The 20,013-nt window shown below is 43.3% G+C and overlaps 1 protein-coding gene across 6 annotated transcripts in view; it reads right to left on the bottom strand.

Moving 5' to 3' along the window:
- MECOM (MDS1 and EVI1 complex locus) overlaps window positions 1-19,710 on the bottom strand; it is a gene marked incomplete at both ends in the record, with an annotated part of 591,781 nt that extends 572,071 nt beyond the window's left edge. For all 6 annotated transcript variants that reach the window (XM_080695477.1, XM_080695478.1, XM_080695480.1 and 3 more), the window contains one exon: window positions 19,674-19,710. In XM_080695477.1, coding sequence (XP_080551603.1) covers window positions 19,674-19,710 — 37 coding nt within the window. The remainder of the gene's footprint in view (window positions 1-19,673) is intronic.
- Window positions 19,711-20,013: the final 303 nt, after the last annotated feature.

Here is a 20,013-nt window from a genome sequence, read left to right as displayed (position 1 = left end):
GAGGATCGCAGTTCACCGACAGCCTCAGCTACTTAGTGAGGCCCTTCGCAACTTAGTGAGACCCTGTGTCAAAATAAAGAATACAAAATAGGGCAGGGGGTGTAGCTCAGAGGTCAAATCCCCCTTGGTTCCATCACCAGACCCACAAAAAAAAAAAAAAAAAAAAAAGCGTGGCCTGGCCTTAGACTTTCACTTTCAGTGAATATTCAGCCTGCATTTTAGAACACAACTTTCTATTTCATTCCAGTGGCATTTAAATAGTTCTATCACAGAAATAATATTTAGTAAAAATAAAGTAAATAATTTTACTGTGGTAAAAAAAAAGAGCCCTCAGCTAGAGATATTCAACTCCCATAAAATGTATCACAAAACTTCCTTGGACCACAGTGGATATGTACAGTCTAGAAGCTGACAGTAGGTAAGGCAGGGAGCTCTCTTCTGGCTCCATCTCTCTCAAAGAGGTGGCCTTGAAAAAGTTGCCCCGGTCTTCCTTATTTTCAGCTCAAATTGTAGAATATATTCATTCTGAAATGAATTCATCATGAAATTTCTCCTGTGCTGTGGCTTATAATTCCCCTAAAAAAAAAAACAGGTTTTCACTAGTAAATATGTTCCTGACCCCCTCTCTCCCAAGTCTAGAAAATTATACTTTTGGCTCCTATTATTCTATACTTTATATCTTACACTGACATTTTAATAAGAAAAACTCACTCAGAGCTCTTACTTAAACATGGCTTTAATCTCTCCCTTAAAGAACTGAACCACCGTATCCCTTTATGCCTAGTTCAAAGAATATTCTAAAAATTATAAAAAATACAAATGATCAACTTGAGAAAAAAAACAAAGGAGTAATTAGGTTAAACGTCATTGAACTAAGCTGTAGAGCTAAAATGAAATTCCTTAAAAGATTTGTTTAATATAGTTAATAATTTTGAAACATACATCTAAAATTAAAACTGAAGGGGGGCCCTCAAGTGTCCAGAGATTTACACGAGCACGAGTTCTATAAACACACATTCACATCTTTCTCCTGCCTTAATCCTCTCCCAGCAAAGCCATTCTCCTCCACAATAAGTGCTCACAAACGTCTTTGCAGCCAGTGGTGCGCTGACCAAGTGGACCCTCGGGTGTGGCTGAACACACCTGGACGGTCCGACAACGATGAACAAGTTTATTTACTGAATTTCCATTTATATAGAAGTGAGTGACTGATAGCATTGATTAAAATAAGAGCTACTAGCATTCAAAGTCCAGACTTCCTAAAATATAGCAAAATCCCAGCCCAAAACCCTACCCACACTTGTGTTTTTTAATATTTCTGGGTAGACACATCTTTTTTTTTTATTTTTGGGTTTCCCTGCATACCTTCCTAAGAATTCCCAGCACTCCCTTTGCATGGGAGGGTTGGCAGAAACACTCATGTCTGGGATTCTAGAAAACACAGAGACAAAAGCAGCTAGCAACAGGAAAGCATCGGCTCCCAAGGCAGCTGCTAATTCTGTTGCTGAGTTGTTGTTTTTTGTTTGTTTGTTTTGGTTTTGATTTTGTTTAACTTGAAAAGCATTACTTTCTCCTTAGAAATTGCCACCAGGTCAAAATGGTCAGAAAGATGTCCGACTCTTGATTCTCCAAAGACCAGCCACTTGCTGTGACAAAGTCTTCCCAGTGGCCTTTTGCAACTGGAAATTCTTACACATTGCTAATACAAAAGACAAAATTATAATCAGAAAGCTAGTTCATGAAACTAGGTGCCAGGAAAACCCCGTAACTATAAAAACTAAAAGGAAGGCATGTCTTAAAACATATATAACCCTGAGCCAGGTATGGTGGGGAACAGTTGTAATTATTGGGAGGCTGAAACAGAAGAACCACAGCCTCAACTTAGTGAGACCCTCTGCAACTTAGCATGACCATGTTTTAAAATAAAACATAAAATAGGGCTGGGAGTGTAGCTCAGAAATCGAATGCCCCTAGTTTCAACCCCAATACCAAAAAATAAATAAAAATAAAAATAAAAAACCATATATGACCCTAGAAGTTCCCAGTGGTAGAAGTTAGAGCAACCTTGTATCCCTATTCTTAATCAAAATGATCTCCTTATTTCCAGTTTCTTATATCCAAAACTCACATGACTTCCCATTGCCTGAGCCCTAGCCCCACATTTCTTTAATTTGGGATAGATGGTATTATTAAGCTCTCCAAGTGATTCAATGCAACCATATTTGAAAATTACCATTATCCTCTCCTAACCTGTCTCTCCCCCAGAATAAAAAGCAAAGAAAGAAAAGACTACCCCCAAGATCTAGTTGGCCCTCTCCTTATTTATTTATTTATTTATTTATTTATTTATTTATTTATTGTGGTACTGGGGGTAGAACCCAGAGGCTCTTCTACCTCGGGCTATTCTCCCAGACCTGTTTTACATTTTATTTGGAAACAGGGTCTCACTAAGTTGCTGAGAGCCTCACTAAGTAGCTGAGGCTGGCTTTGAACCTGTGATCCTCCTGTCTCAGCCTCTCAAGCGTGGGGATTGCAAGCGTGCGCCAGCACACCCAGCTCCTCTCCTCATTTAAGTTCCACAGATTATTCAATTATACAACCAGCCAAAGACTTTGTTGCAAGGCCCAAATGATTTCGTTTGTTTGTTTGTTTGTTTACTTGCTTGCTTGTATGCTTGTTGTAATACTGGGGATTGAACTCAGGGGCATGCTACCTCTTAATTATATCGCCAGACCTATTTTATTTCTTGTTTTTAAACAGGGTCTAACTATGTTGCTGAGGCTGACCTCAGATCTGCAATCCTCTGGTCCCAGTCTCCAAAGTACTAGAATTACAGGTATACACCACTGCGACCATCTCCAAGTGATTTTTTTTGGTTATTAAAACAAAGTTAAGGATGAGTCAACAGGACTTGGTTTCAGACATTGTGCAAAAAAGAAAGATACAGAATGCCGTGGCTTGGTTTTCCTGCCTTAAAAATATGCTGGTAAGCTTAGGCAGTCACAAGACATTGTTTAGAAAATGGAAATCTGAATCCAGCACCATCCACTGGTAAATTGTAAGGTATAATTAGCTGGTGATTTCAGGCAATGAAGCAATGAAGTCATTCATTCAACAACGATTTGTAGAGCTCCCTGAATAAAACTTAAATTATAATGTAATAGAAAACCACATGGCAGATAACTCTAGAAAGAGAATGGAAACAAAGAGATGACTAGTCCCTATCATAAAGAAATTACTCATTTAAAATGCAGCAAAACTCCTCATTGCTAAGAGTTGTGCCAAATCATTTCTTTACCTTGAAGTGTCTCCAATTCAAAATCTTATTACATTTTCTGAGCTCTAGAATGTCCAGGCAATATGATGTTCCATTTTTTTATTTTTAGTTAGAAAAAATAAGGCACTAGCGTGTTCAGATGAAGTTCTTGGGCTCTGTTTGAGGCAGATCAAAGCTTGGATCCTGGCTCTGCCCTTCAAGTTGAGAGACCTGGGGTAAATAGCTAGCTTATCTTCAGAGCCTTTATCTTGGAACCAAGACCATAATATTCCCACCTCATACAGGTGTGAGGATTAACTGCACTAATGCAGGAAAACTCAATAACCTTGACTGATTATTACTTATTGTTATTCTTATAAGTATTGTACAGTTGAGTAAATTGAGGCACAGAGAGGTTCAATAGTTTGTCCATGGCCACAAAGCTAGGTAGTGATAGAGTTAGGACTTTGTTGTTTATGTGCCTTTATTGGTGCACTATAATCTCCCATCATAATGTAAATCCCATCATAATGTAAATCAATGACATACATGCAAGTCAGGACTTTATATAATGTAGCTCCAGAGTCAGTGCTCTTACCTTAGCGTTTTCAATAGTCCATCATTTCCAGAATTTATGACATTAAACTCACATAGCTCTTTGAAGCTTATAAAAGCTTGCACATGTTATCTTCTTTGAACATTACTAGTCTGAAGGAAGCCAAATCAGGGGTTGTTATTGTCCCTATCTTAAACTTGGGAGCATGAAGACTCTGCAGGTGAGGGCCTGGTAAAGGATACCATACAGATGAGTAAGGATGGAACTCAGTCACTACGCCCTGACTCCCAGACGGTGTGACCCACCAGAAATCATGCCCACAGCACCAAAATATACCTTAGGGATGATCCCACCGAAGAAAAGAAGCTTAGCCTATCTTCAAGGTGGATGGGGCTTACAACACAGGGACGACATGTTCCTCTTAGGAAAGGTGCCAGTAATGGTCAAGTCTACATAATGAGCTGTGACAAGGTGGCCAGGCAAATCACTCTGAGAGTAATCCAAAGAAGGACAAATCGTCACTTCCCACACACCCCCAAAACAGTCTACAAATCCTGGCCAACATCAAGGATTCATTTGAAAAGGTGGCTATGATGCAGCTCCTTGTGTTGTATTAGGTATCAGAGTCCTTTCTCTTCTTAAGGGTAAAACCTTGGTGACTGAGATTACCAATCACTCCAGGACAGGGAGAGATCTGATATACAGAGCATGAGGCCTTCTGAAAACCCTAGACACATAATGCCTTTCACCTTGACATTTCCCATCCTATTTACAATCCATCTCCACAGTATTTTTAAGTCAAAGAAACAGATGCAATGCCACTTCATGAGGCAAACATCTGTGCGCGTGTTTTAGTACTACAGCATTGTCAACAGGATGCTTAAATCACTAGCATCTGATTTAGGCAAATAGGGAGTTTCGTTCAGGACTTCAGACTGTGCCCAGTGGTGATGATGCTGGATGCACTGATTTCCGTGCCAAGCGTGGTGGCTGGAACATTGGCTTAAACACAGACACACAGCTCAGCAAGCTGGCTGGCAGAGAGCGCTGCGAGAGAGGGTAGAGCTTCTTATTCTTGTTTGTGCTTTGTGAGCAACAAAATCACATGCCAGTGTGAGAGACAAGCCACTTCTCTGAAGTCATGTTAGTCTTTGGGTAACACGATCTTCTACTGGATAAACTTGAGCCTAGAGGCAACAGGCAACTTTTGAAATCACAGAAACTTCAGTGTATACATGTAATTCAGATCTGTGCTTTCTGACAGAGCTACGAGTGGCAAGGAGGGAGAGGAAATGCTTTGAGGTCCTCCAAAAGAACTTATTCTTGAACAGTGATGGGAAAGTATGTGAAAACTGCACAAAGAGTAAAATACACTAAAGCTGGTGTTCATGGAAAAGCAATTTCCCACCCACAGACCCAGAGCTGCAGGGCACACACCCGAAGCACAGCCTAACTTTGCTCATTATAATCAGCATTTCCCAGGCAGATGTGATGGGTGGACCTGACATACACATTTCCTTCGTATTAGACATCTGAAGCCTCGGAAGATAGATTTTAAAATATGCCTTATAAAGCTGAGGTAGCGGCACATGCTTGTAATCTCAAGCTGAGACAGGAGGATCTCAGGTTCATGGCCAGCCTCAGCTACTTAGTGAGGCCCTCTGCGACTTTGTGAGACCCTGTTTCAAAGTAAAGAATAAAAAATAGAGCTGGGAGTGTAGCTTGGAGGTAGAATGCCCTGGGTTCAATCCCAAGTACTGAAAAAATAAAATAAAATAAAAAAGAAACAGGACTTAAAATACATGTGAACTTTTAATTCTCAAATTTTAGACATACTTTTTTCTGAGTTTAGATGTGAAGGGCTGGTGATGTAGCTCAGAGATAGGGCGTGTTTTGATCTCCAACATCACAAAGAAAAAAGAGGAAAAAGACGTGAAGTGAGGGTATGCCGTTCGTGACACCCTACTGCTCAGCCCACTCTGGCTCCGTAGGAGTAGGTCTGTTACCCCTGCTCCTGCACACATACCACCACTATATGAAAATCATCTGCTTATAGGTTTGCCTTTCTCAGTAGACTCTAAGTTCCTCAATGACAGGACGTGTATTTTATATCTCTTCTTAATGCTCAGTTCTCAATATAGTGCTTTCCTTGAGCTTCTTACTATATGTTTAATAAATACCTGTTTAACTGTACAGAATTATGGACCCAGAAATCTGTTTTTCTGATGCTGCCACTAACCTGGTATTTGTAGATCAAACACAAAGTCCCACTCCTCCCAGCTCTAAAGGAAGATACACAAACATATTTGCCCTGGCCCCTAGGTTATATAATTAGCTAACTATGCATGGTATCTATAAATGCACTCCATGAAACTTAAATAAATCTTATTTATAACTTTCTTAACTTTTTAATTACTTTTTGGTACTGGGGGCTGAACCAATGGGTATTCTATGTCCAAGCTTCACCCCCAGCCCTATTTTTTTTTTTTTAATTTTGAAACAGGACTCTCCAAGTTGTTGAGGACCTTGCTAAGTTGCTGAGGCTGGCTATGAACCTGGGATTCTCCTGTCCAGAAGGATCCCCAATTCTGGGATAATAAGTATGTGCCACCATGCCCGCTTATTTTAACTTTGACACATCGTCTGCCCTAGGATAGAGAACACAGCAGGTGGATATGCCTGCCACTCTCCAAATGTGATTGCGCCACCCAGGAAACACTTAATAAACATCCTCCTCATTTAACTTGCTGCTCAAATGTTATCTCCTCCAAGAAGTCTTTCTGAATATCTTCATGAAGCAAAGTCCCTGGGCGCTCTTTAGCAAGTCACCCTGCTGAAAGTATGCACGTGACTCTACATGGATCTCCTCCAGAACTGCATCTCCCTGTGGGCAGGGGACTTGTCTGGGAGATTCCCTGCTGCATGCCTTTTGCTGTTGTATGACTGGGCAACAGTCACCAGCAGCAAGTATTCACAAAGGACTTGGTTTTGTTCTCAGGTATCTTGGATGAAAACCTTACCTACATTAACGTTTAAGTAATTTAGGGAGGCAGGCAAAGACCTCCATGTCCGACAGGTATTGAAAGAGATGGAGTGTTGTATTCTTTTCAGATGAAAGACCCCAAACATGAGAAATGGCACTGAAGCTTGTCAGGCATGTGGCTTCACAGTGTTAACAAAATATTTGGAGAATAAAATATTTGAAGATGAGGAACACGTAACATTTAGTTCTACAAGCTCATGAAACTACTTTGTAATCATCAATAACTGCAATGGCTATGTGGGATGCTTGTGTCCATTATCAGGGGTAGATGTATGTTTGCCAAATGTTTAAGAAGCTAAGAGTTTCCAGAATTTCATCATGATGTATGTGTGTATATATATATAAATGTGTGTATATGTACATATGTATGTATATTATGTATATGTGTATATATGTATATTAGGCACTTTATGCATTCATGAAAATATTAATTTGGAGCAAATATTGTACTCTAATGAATCAAAATTGCAAAACAAATTAATTCTTAAAAATATTTATGTAAAAGCAGAGCCGGGCGTGGTGGCGCATGCTTATAATCCCCGCGTTTGGGAGGCGGAGACAGGAGGATCGCACAGGTTCGAAGCCAGCCTCGCTGGCTTAAGAGACCCTGTTTCCAAATAAAAAAACTTTAAAAAAATTATGTCACTAAATTTTAATTCTTTGAATGATACCTTTTTTAATCCAATCTGATATTTTTAATCTTTCTATGGCCATACCACCCTCAACATACCCAATGTCCTCTAGTATTTTAACCTAGTATAATCCAATGAGCTTTAATAAGCAAAGTAATTCCCAGTAGAACTCAAATCGCAGCTACTCCTTTTTGCAAACTTCTGTGTAAAGAAATGGGCTAAACTAATTTTTCTGAATTTTTTATATTTAATCAACAACAACACTGCCAAAGAAAACCACTTTTCAGAAGCCTCTCTATCCTGGTTTTTAACTTATAATCAAAAATTGGAATTTTGCATCTGATGGGCTTTAGCGTGTAACATTATACTGTTAAATTTTTTATGCTATAGTTAAAAGTAAGAGATAGTTTCCATTATAAAAAGTTTCCCATAGTCTGGTTACCCAGTGAAAAACATTTTCCTGTAAAAATGGTCTTTCCAATTCATAGGTTAGGAAATATTGTACATATTTTTAAATATCAAAAAAATTCTAGCTTTATTGAACTTTCTGCATGCATCTATTTGCATCGGTTGGCTTAACAAATACACATTGGATGGGTAGTATGATAATAATGCACCACACAAACAAACAAAAAATCACAAAAGAATACTAAAATCTTCAAATCCTAACAACTTGCTTTTCTAGTTGGGGCTCTATGTGTTGATTTCAGCTACAGCCTGATCCAAGCAGCAGGAGACGATGAAAATGGGGCATAACTATGAGGTACAGAGCAATTCAGTAAGCCTGAAATATCATAAATATATCACAGTGTATCTTACAAAGATGTACCTTAGCTCTGGACTTAGACCCCTGATCCTCCAGGGGGTCAAAACGCTTGGAAATCTGATCTGTCCTGACAGGGTGAGGCAACCCTTTGTGACCTCCCCAAGGCCCCGTGCTGTGCGGTGTCTCAGAGGCCAGCACACTTCACCCTGAACTGTGAGCTTCCTTTAATTGTTGCCTTCACTTTCATTTTCCCCTGGAGTCCTGGCTTAGGGAACTTCTCTGTTCTGTTCTGTCCTGAAAACTGGAAACTACACAAATGTCCATCTATAGAGGACTAATTCAATAAAATGTGTTATATCCAAACAATGAAAGATATGCTGCCTTTTTTAAAAGGGGGGGGGGTGGGAGTTACACTGACATTTATTGGCAAAATAAAAAGTTTGAGGTATATATGAGACTTTAAAAGGAAAAATAAGGCCGGGCGTGGTGGCGCACGCTTGTAATCCCCGCACTTGGGAGACAGAGACAGGAGGATCGCGCAGGTTCGAAGCCAGCCGCGCACGCTGGCTTAGGAGACCCTGTTTCCAAATAAAAATGTAAAAATAGGTCTGGGAGTGTAGCCCGGAGGTAGAAGGGCTTCCAGGAACCCCAGTACCACAAAATAAATAAATAAATAAATAAATAAATAAATAAATAAATGGAAAAATAAGTTGTAAAAAGTTGTGACTCTATATGTAAGTATATGTGCTGATGTATGTATGGACTGTAAAAATCTGTAGGACTTTATAGTAAAAGATGAATAATGATTATCTACAGGCAAAAAATGACAAAAGAAAGAATGAACTTTCATTTTCTGTATGATAGTCATATTTTTAATTATCTATTGTTAGAAATTTTGTAATCAATACAAATAATGTTTCTAACATGAGAAACAATAGAGAAGGACTTTCAGATGTTGTATAATAAACATACTTGAGTAAATCAAGGCTGAACACAGAGGTTAAATGCCCACAATATCAATGACTGGCATTTAAAAGTCCACGAACTTCTAAAACTGTAGAAAAACATATGTGTATGGGCAACTTTCTGGAAAGGAAGCTCCATGCCCTTTGTGAAATTCTAACAGGGGTCTTAGACCCAAAGGAAGGTCACAAATCATGACCCTGGGAAAGCAAGATCGTTGTTCCATCCCTCCATTCATTTTTCTTATCATTTCATCATGAAATATTGTATCACTACTTAATTTCATAGTTCCCACCAAAGTCTAAAGCCATAGTTTTTAGTCTCTAACCTCACTTAAAGCCCCCCCTAAGCCTTGACTTAAGAGCAGCCCTAATTAGAGAACAAGAAGTCACATCTGGTTGGTGCCGGCAGAAGAGAACTCTGAGCAGGCACTGAACCTTGTAATCATTCAGGACTTGAGGACAGTTGTCCAAGGCACTGAGATGCAAGAACTGGGAAATAGAGTCTGGAGATAGAGGAGCCCGTAGTGGGAGAGAAGGCGAAGTCATGTTTGCGCCTCAGTTAAGGTGGTGGAGCTGGGTGAATCACGTTACTTTAATCTCAGTAAAAAAGATTCAATATACAACATCATCTGTCAGCCTTAAACTGTCTGAAAGGATCTTTAAACATAAATATGCATTAAGATATACAGCAAAACTCTTATTTCTGTGTTCTATATTAATAATGCATAAAGTGGGGTTAGGATTCAGGTTAAAAACTTGAATTCTGATGACTTTTGTTAAAAATGACTATCCCCAAATCCGTAGGAATTACCTGAGTCTACAAACTATTTCACCATCTGTCTTTACCTTGACTTCACTGACATTATCCAGAATCAGATCCAGTGTAGAGTTTAAGATCAAGTGTAGATCAATAACAATTTGTGATTTAAGTGTGGAGTCGTGGGCAGTACCTGCACTGGCAAAATGAGGAGCATTATTGGTGAAAATTAGGAATAATACTCTACTTTCCAAATGTGCTTTCCAGGTGGTTTATCACTGTCAAAACTGGGCAATTGTGGATTTAGTATGCAATTAAAGTGTCAGATATCCCAGAGTTCTAGTGCTGACATTACCTAAATGTGCAGATTTTACAGGCAAAGAAGTTGAAGGGGTTCGCATAATCCACCAAAGCCCATCGCTGACCACCATCACCTAATTGCATTGATAACTGCCATATGCAAAGCATAGTACTGGGCACAGAACAGAAATAGTCTCCACAAGGGTTTAGCCAGAAAAATAAGGCATACACCATGAAGACGAGGAATGTATCATAAAATGCCAAAATGATTATAGATAAGAATAATTCCGTACTATAGGAATGAAATGACATAGAGAAATTATGTCTCCAGGTGTGATCAGGTATGAACATGAAGAAGTAAGGATTTAAATGAAATCTTAAAGAAGTTAAGTTTTGAGAGTGAAAGTAGAGTATGGGTAGATTTTCAGGCTAGAACAATAAAAAGGCTGGCAAGAGAATGAGAAAACATGTTAGGCTGAGTGGACCAGTGTTGGGTAGGGAGACAAAAGTTAATAAAATAATGAACATATGTTGAGCTCTTATTTTGCTTACAGCACTCTGAGTGCCTTGGTTAATCATATCCCCAGCCCATGAGGAAGGAAATTGAAACACAGAAAGGTAAAGTAACTTGCCATCACTTCTCCCAGCCAATAAGGTGGTAGACCCAGGATTCAAACCCAGGCAAATCTAACTCGGAACCTGGACTCTAGTCAAGGAACTCTTCTGACTCAAGAGTGAATGCCCCACAACAGCCAGGCTAAGGAATTTAGACTTCAGCATGAGATACAAAAATTGAGGGCGAAATATTTGATGACCCAGTAATAATGTCTATAACCATGGTTCATCACTACTCAAAATCCTCCTCTGCAAGCACTGTATTATCTGATGATTTTCCCACAATGTTAGTTGGTAGTGACAAGTAGCCAGAAGTTCCTTGATGACAGCACCTCTTTAATAAGATGCTTAGTCCCATCTATATTGAGGAAACTCCCTTGTATTGATATTTCATTATCATACCCGCTCTGAATCCTCAGGAAATAATTTGCCCGCTATTCACCCATTGCCTCTGCTATAGATACAACTCATGATAATAAACAGAGCAAGATATGTTTATTTTCAAATGTTCCCTGAACATATATAACCTTCCTGCAAGGAATGTCACTCTTGTCAAATAATACAGTCATCCTTTAAAAACTAATTCCTCCATATTAAGCTTTGGTATTTCAAATCAGTGGGTCTTTCCAGTTACAGATGTCCAGGCATGATTTGGACCGTTCTAGGAGGACAGGGGCGAACCTTTCTCTGAATAACTACAGTAGCCAAATGACTTCTTCTCCTACTGTGGAAAAACACAGACGACTGTCTCCTAAAGATTCACTGCCCAATACCCAACCCATACATCAAAGAATTGGGTTGAGTAAGAAATAAGAAAGAATGGTAGCCAGTGTCTACTAGAGGAGGAGGGGTGTCTTGGTTTATTTTTTTAAGACCATTAATGATGAGCAGCATAAAGGAAAAGAAAGACACAACATGGCTGTGAAAGACTCTTTTTCCAGATAAATGGCCAGATATCAGATTCTGTAATAAGCACTTCCACCTATCAAAACACACACATTAACATTGGGATGGGGAGGATGATAGAGATCTTAAAAACACAAGGTGACATTCAGGAAGCCTTATGGATATTGTAAAATGTTGAAACTTTGAAAGACCTTTAGAAATCAACTAGTCCAGACATTGCAAACCCAAGGTCCATGAGCTGTAGAATAGAATTATTTTTTCTTAATCGAATCAGCATTTTAAAGTAGAGAAGATTCACATAAAAATACAGACTTGGGCTTTCCCCTAAAAACCGGATCCCCCGGCAGCACTAGGCCCTCTTTTCCAGCTGGCACAGGGAGATGGAGCTGAGCAGCAGCAGCCACCTCTAGAGACCTCTTTGCCTGCCAGCTTGCCAGTTGCCCCCACTCCCTCCCATTCTGGAATGCCACCAAAAACATAATGAAAATCCTAGAGAACTGTAACCCTTACACCCACCTTGCTTTGCTCACATATTATAACTACAAATCCCTATGAGCAATTGAGTATCCAAGCTCTGCTCCAGTCTAACCCCATCATTTAGGGAGGAGCAACTCAGCCAGGGTAGTAAAGTGATTTACAAGCCTCCTCCATTAGAAGAGGTTTTATACAGTCTAATGACAACTGAAGAATACACACAGCTAAATTTAGGCTGTATAGCTACACACTGCCAAAATCTATGGGGAAAAAGAAGGTTGAAATCTCACTAGGCATGATGGTGCATGCTTGTAATCCCAGTACTTGGGAGGCTGAGACAGGAGAATCATAGGTCCAATGCCAGTCTTAGCAACTTAGTAAGACTCTATTTCAAAATAAAAAATAAAATAGGGCTGGAGATGTAGTTAAGGGGTAGAATCTCCTTGGGTTCAATCCCCAGTACCACATACACAAAAAAAGTTGAAATCTCAATCACTTTATTTACATGCCTGCCACATAGACACAGAGAAATAGAGAAAAATAAAACTTACTCTCAAGTGTTCAGAATAAATTTAACTGCTTAGTTTGGTTTGGGAAGAGACAGTTTAATGTCCCCAACTTCTAGATATGACTTCCCTTTATCCTGAGGACATAATTTATTGAGAAGACATACAAAATACTTACTATAGACTCATAAATACTTCTAAATATGAGCTGGAGAAAAACATAGAACAAGAGGAGAGAGGAATACTTCCTCTTCAGAAAATTTATCTGATCTGATAAATCAGTAGGGAATATTTATTGAGTGACTGCATGTGACTTGGGTACTTGGTAAACCCTGTCCTGATCAACCGTCACAACAGCCCAATCTCACATCACAAGTAAAGATAACCAAAGAGGACAGTATTACTATTTCCAAGTCAAAAGTAAAAATTCATAAGAAGGGTAGTATTATTACTCCCATCTCGCGAGAGGCATTCAATAACTTGAAGATGACCTGGATGTTCAGTCGGGGATCATCTCAGATGCAAAAACCATGCGCAACAAGGCATAGTGATGCATACCTGTAATCCCAGTGCATGGGAGGCTGAGGCAGGAGGATAGCAGGTGCAAGGCCAGCTTAGGGTAACTTAATGAGACCCTGTCTCAAAATAAAAAATAGAAAGGGCTGGGAGTGTAGTTCAGAGGAAGACCATCCCTGGGTTCTATCCCCAATACCACACACACACACACACACACACACACACACACACACACACAATACCAATATCTACATTTGGAATGTTCATGAGAGCTAGGAACATGGCTGCAGTGGACAGGGCCTCGTGCACAGGAGGACTTCATTGATATCCTCGGTAAAATTGTCTATCACCAAAGCCCACTAACTGCTACCTATGAGGACTTTCATTAACGGCATCATTTTATTAACCCTAACATACAAAATTAAATATCCCTTAGACAATTTCTTAAACAAGGTGAAGGATATTTTAGTCCTTCCTATAATATAGTTATTGACCCCTAAATTCGGTGTGAACTAAGGAAATTACTAAATCTCTTTACTAAACAAATGCTCCTTTAGAATTGTCATGAAAGTTAGTAGTCAAGAATTTAGCTGAATATACGAGCCAAAGGCGTGTTTGCTATTGAATAAGAATAACTAAAATCAAAATAGAAAGTAATTCAAGAATGAGACTTTTGAAGAATCGGAAATTTGATTAAAAAATTCACGTGCTTTCTTTTTCTATAATGAAACAGTTCTTTAACCACAAAACAGCTTTTATAATAATGCAGAAGAGTATAGCTCCAAGTAAAACACTCCCTATTTTAATCATGGCTATTATTTTTGAAAATGAAAATAGCTGAGGTCATTGTAATCTATTTCAGGGTCTGCCTGGGTTGGTGGCATTTTTCCCCTTGGCTTTGAGCTCTCAGTGTAACTAGCTAAACGTTATGGGGTTTACTATATGCCCTTTCAAATCCCATTCTTTTTAATAATGTACTTTACACACATCAATTAGAGTAAATTCCACTTTTCTTTCCTAACAACTCCAGATGGAGTTTGCAGTATTTGCAAGAGGACCAAAACTTGCCTTTTTTAAAAAAATTAAGTTTGTACTTTTTAGAACAACTATTCTCTCTCATCTGCATAAAAACACTGCAAGGCAATTCCACTGCTGAGACATTAGTGAAACTGTAGGATTCGTGTGGGTCTTTAAAAAAAAAAAAAAGGAACTATGAGGGAAATGCCTGTGTATCTACTCCTTCTGGTTTACAGAGACAGAAACAGAAAAAGTTCCAGAAATAAAATTCCACATGAGCAGAGTTTTATACCCGATCTCAGAACCCATGAGCAATTAGTGGTGGGGGGAGGGGTTGCATACAGATAATCTATTCGGGACACAACAGTGAAATTCCTTGAAGGACAAAATTATCAAATATGTAAAGGCGTTCAAGTTATATAGACAAGTCTCCTTTTAGATGTGGTTAACATGTCACCGACTTTCTGAACTTAGCTCGGTTTTTTATTATGATTCACTATCAGGTCACACAACATAGCTCAGGATCCTTCTATATAGCTCTTACCCACCTCCACATGAGAGAATGGCTTCCCAATACATATATAGTGTAGAGGATTGGCTATTAAAATGTCTTAAGCTCTGTTTGTTTGTTTATTTTTTAAATAACTCCACTTGTAAGACCAATGCAATAAGCTTTTATGAAAGAGGTGAAATAATTTTAAACACAGACACACAATGAGATTATTTATTTAGAAACTTGTTAAATAGAGTCTGGGAATTCAAATATTCAATGTTGACATTGTACAGAACTGGCCAGGAGCCAGAATCCAGTCTCCAGAGGGACCCATTGGACAAGGAATTCAGGCCTTTCTCTCCTCCCACTTGAACTAAATAGGTAGAAGCCATTAGTTATACCCACAGCAATATCTGAACTGCACTCAAATAAGCTGCCCCAGCCTGGGCACTTCAAAGAGGGTAAGTATGTTTAGCTTTTTAGTGCCGAACTAGAGCAATATGTCACACTTTTGAAAGCGTTTTGTAAACAGCTTCTTCCCTGCGTAGAAGCATCTCTGAAGTTTCTCGCATGGCATGTAGCAATGGCAATTAACAAGAATCATATTTTTTTTCATTTACTGGGGAAAGAGGGATGATACTACTCTGCCTGCAAACAAGAGATCTGGAAGAAGGGCTCTGCTTCTCCTTCCTGGCCAATCTCTGGTTCTCTGTTAGATTTGGTTTCAGCCTTTTTATCCTCTTCCTCACACTTGTTCTCAATACAAGGCCAATTTCCTTGAGAATTCCCTGGCAAACTTCGAAGGCCAGAAGAGTGGAAGGGGGGAAACTCTAATTTTAGGAGGATCTTGGCTAATGGAGTGGGGAAGTAGGAAGGGAACTAAGGATTCATACTGAGCCACCCAGGAGAAAAGAAAAGCAGACCCCACCGACTCTGTTAGAAAATGCCTAGGCAGCCAGCAGCTTCCAGTGGGGGAAGGTTAACCACCACTCCAGAAAAGTGTGGCCGGCGTTCTTAGAGGACAACTGCCCCTACTGCCCATCTCCTCCTCCATGGCCCCTTCCCTAACCTATGAGGCTGGGAAGGGGCTGCCCTGGCAGAAAGAAAGAATGAGTGAGTGTGTGCCTCCCTTTGTAGGAGCGCTGCTGCACCCAGGACTTGTGTGTGCCAGCACAGGCACATGTGTTTACACCCTCAGTACAAACCCCACTCTGGCTCCAAGGGAAGCAGCACCGTGGAGACTTGGATGAGAAGAAGAGCTCTGGCCAAAGCAGGAAGCCCTGGGCCAAGAAGCTGAGAGGAGGAGCCAGGTGTGGGGCAGACCTGAGTGCCTCAGCACAGCCCTCAGCCCCCACTGGGGGACTCTTTCTTAGCACCAGGGAGGTACAGTCAGCTCTAGGGAATAGGGCTCTGCCAAACACTTGGTACCTTAGCAACATGAGAAGAACTGGGGGCCCAAAACAGATAACTCAGGTTTCTCCACCCCTGGCCCACTGTCCTAGGAGGCAAAGCAGAAGGAGATGCCAGGAGAGAGGGGCCCAAGTAGGCATGCAGGCAACTAACTAGAAAGAAGGACAGAGCTGCATTCCTGGCTGCGGCCTCCCACTCCAGGTCGCAGCCGCAGCCTCAGATAACCTGGCCCCAACTTCCAAAAGTAAAATAAAATAAACTCCTGAACACTCAGATGTTTAAAAAAAAAAACTGCTTACAGCATTACTTTCAATGAGAAAGAAAACAAACAAAGGAAAAAAGAACGAGAAAAAGAAAACCAAAACTTTTGTGGAATGATGTGTTCATTTCTATTCAATAATCATCCTACACGTTGAAGTCCGTCACCAGAGGAGGTCTGGCCCCGGGGGGTGACCAGAGAGGCCTTGGCAGGGAAAAAGTCTGAGCTGGGTTACACACACACACACACACACACACACACACACACACACGCACGCACACGCACACCCCGTGGTGGTGGTCAAGATCTGAAACTCCTCAGTTCCTACGAATAAAATCTGGGAAAAGAAGCCTGGCTTTCCAGCCTTACCGGCTCCGCAGCTAATGAGCCGTCTCCTCCCACAGTGTTGGGGACGAGGGGAGAATGAACAGCGTAATTAACCTTCCCCTAAACACAGATTTGGGGGTGGAGGGACGAGGGTGCGAAACACATCAAAACGCTCTAGGCCGACTGCGCTTCAAGTGCCAAATGCAATAAAGAAGTCTAAGGCGAGTTATGGTCAAGTAACGGTGAATACACCAAACCGCCTTCCTAGAAGGGCCTCAGCCTCCATCCGGACAACGTTTCTCCTCCTCAAAAGCTGTCTGAAATAAACAAATAAAAGTGCGTTTTAAAACAAAGCTCCGTTTTAATCCGAGTTTCTTAACGGTGAAGGAAAGTCCGTGGGGATGCCCGGACTTGAGCACAGCTCCTTCTCGCCCTAGGCGCAGGGCTGCCGAGGTGAGTGTGCGGACGTGTTTCACGTCGGCATCCACCTTCCCTACCTAGGCGCCTGTGTTTAAAGAAAGACCTAGGGTAGCCATACCAAGTGCCCCCTCAGCCACGGCCCTGCTAATCGCCTTCTGCGTCTTTACGAGGCTTCTGGGGGGCCGGTAGCTAAGCGGGTTACTCGACGCAACTCGCAACTCGTTGGTGGCTGTGATTGAAATCCTGCCGCTGTCACTCGGGAAAGTGGGGGCGGGGGTCCTGGTGCCTGGCTCGGGGTGTGCGGGCAGACCCAACCTGGCTTCCCCGCCATCACCCCGAGGGCGGCAGCCGGCATTTCTGGCCCGGCCCAGGTGCTATTCTGGCCGCCCAAGGAACAGCTGGGGAGGGGTCCGCTTGGCTGTTAAGTTTCCTTTTCTTAATGATGGAAATAAAAGGCATAGGCTGCAGACAGAACACATGTCAATCGTCTTGCTTTTCCCTTCTTTATTTTTAATTAAAATGTTAAGTCCTCCCAGACGATTTACAACGAATTTGTCGGTTCCCACTGCTATGTAAAAACTAAACCCTCAAAATTGCAAACAGGATAGTATATTCCATCTCGCTGTAACTTAAGGGAGTAGTTTCAGGGTAAGTGGTCCCCGTCTCCGTCCAAGGGCTCCGATACCAAGGCCAAGACCCAGCCAGGGCTAAAGGCCACCGAAGAAATTTACAAGGCAAAAAGAAGAGCCCGCCCCGGAGAGAACGGCTCTGGCTACGTGATTTGTTCCCATCATAATGTTTATTTTTGATACGCCGACGGTAGATTTGTTTTGTATTTTTTTTCCTTTAATTTGCTGGGCACAACGGCCTCTTTCTAACCCAGAAAAAGAAAGAAACCGGTGCTGCGAGGGCGGCTAAGTTTTCGTTGGACATTGGCGCCGCAGGGGTCGCCGACCAACTCCGCCACGCGCTACTGGGCGCAAGGAAATTGCGCCTTAAAATACAAAAATCTGTAGTTTAAATATGATTTCCTTTATTACTCAGATTGTAACTGGAATATTGCACAAAGCAGGACTTGTCTGAGGCAGGCAGCTGAAGCCCTGCAAGCAGGAATTTGAGGCGCGACAGGAAAAGTTTGTAAGAGTTCGGTTCTATCTATCAGAGAGCTGCCGCGGCATCTTCACGGACCCTGGAGAAAGTAAACGCGTCCCCAGGGCCGGCGGCCGGGCCGACCGCTGAGCGCGGGGCTGGGCCTCCGGCGCTGCGTGGACTGGGCGTGCAGGAGTGTTTCAGCGCGGCGGTGTGCGGCCGGCTCGGCAATGCAAATAGGTGAAAAGGCTCCTCCAGAATCGCCAAAGGTTTTGTGTTCCGCTTTCGCTTCGCCGGATGCCCGGCAGAGCGGCGGCGCGGAGCCCGAGGCTTTCATTTCACAAGTGAGGCATGGTCAAAGCAGGCTCCCCGCCCCCTCCCCAGCACACTCACACACGCGCGCACACGCACACACACGCACACACCTAGCCTTTACTTGGAATCGGAGCTCTCAAGCCTGCAAGCATATGTGCATTTATTCCCCCTCGGATGAAAATAAAGACATCAGATGCAATTAAAAGCAAACAGGGAGAACAGTTCCTCCGGCACGATCTGACACGACGGCAGCGAAGTGAAATGAACAATATAAAACAGAAAGAAAAGAAATGGGTCGGTGACCCGAAGAGCCCGGGTTTAGGCTGACCCCGAGAGCGAGACCGGACTAGACGCGCGTCGGGAGCGCGGAGTGCTTGGGTGGACGGGGCGAGCCCGGGGACGCTCCGCGCCCCGCGGCCGGGACAGACCGACGCGCGGACGGACGCACGGACCGCGCCGGCCGCCCACCTCCCACCTCTCGGTCCCCGCGGGCGGTTCTAGAGCTCGGCGGCGGCGGCGGCGGCGGCGGGCCTGGGGTCGCCGGCTGGGGGTGGGGGGTCCGCCAGCCCCCGCCGCCCCGCGACCGCCGCCGCCCGGGGGAGGGCTCCGGCGGGACGCCCCCGCCCCCTTTGTCTCCCGCCCGCGGCGACGCACAGCGCCCACCGCGGCCGCCCCGGCCCGGCCCCCGCCCGCCGCGCAACTTTTCCCAACTCCGCGGCCGCCGAGCCCGCCGCCCGCCCGGCCCCGGGCAGGACCCGGCGCCCGCGAGCGCCCTCCAGCCCGCCCCCGGCCCGCCGCCCCTCCCGCCCCGCGGCCAGCTGGTTGGCCAGAGGCGCCCGCCGCCGAGGGGAGGGGGCGCCGGCACCCCGCCCCCACCGCGCCCGCCCGCGCGGGCTCCGCCGCTGCTCCGCGCCCACCAGCGCCGCGGGGCGCGGGCCGAGCCCGGGAGCGGGGGCTGCGGCGGGAGGCCCCGCGCCCGCCCGGAGCGCGGGGACGGAGATGCAAGATGGCAGAGGAGGGGAAGCCAATAGAAAAGGGATATTGCACCTACTTGTGGCCAGTTTCCTCGCCCTGCCTTTGGATCTCATGCTGTGCCCAGTCCTGCAGCCGCTGGTGTGTGGTTGGGGTTTTTTTTTTTTTTTTTCTTGGATCTTGTCCTTCTTTAGCTGGCGCTCGCTCTCTCTCTCTCTCTCTCTCTCTCTCTCTCACACACACACACACACACACACTCACACACTCACACACTCACTCCGTCTGCCCCTCTTTCACGCTCCCTCCCTCGCTCCCTTCCTCTCAATCCTCGCTCGCTATCTCTCCAGCATTGTCAGTTTGGGCACCTTCGCACATGCGCGCTAGACGCCCCTCCAACATCTCAGCGCCGCCAAAAAAAG

Source organism: Muscardinus avellanarius (genome assembly GCF_963383645.1).
Source record: "Muscardinus avellanarius genome assembly, chromosome: 5".
Classification (NCBI taxonomy): Eukaryota; Metazoa; Chordata; class Mammalia; order Rodentia; family Gliridae; genus Muscardinus; species Muscardinus avellanarius.
This window is presented reverse-complemented; position numbering and strand designations above follow the sequence as displayed.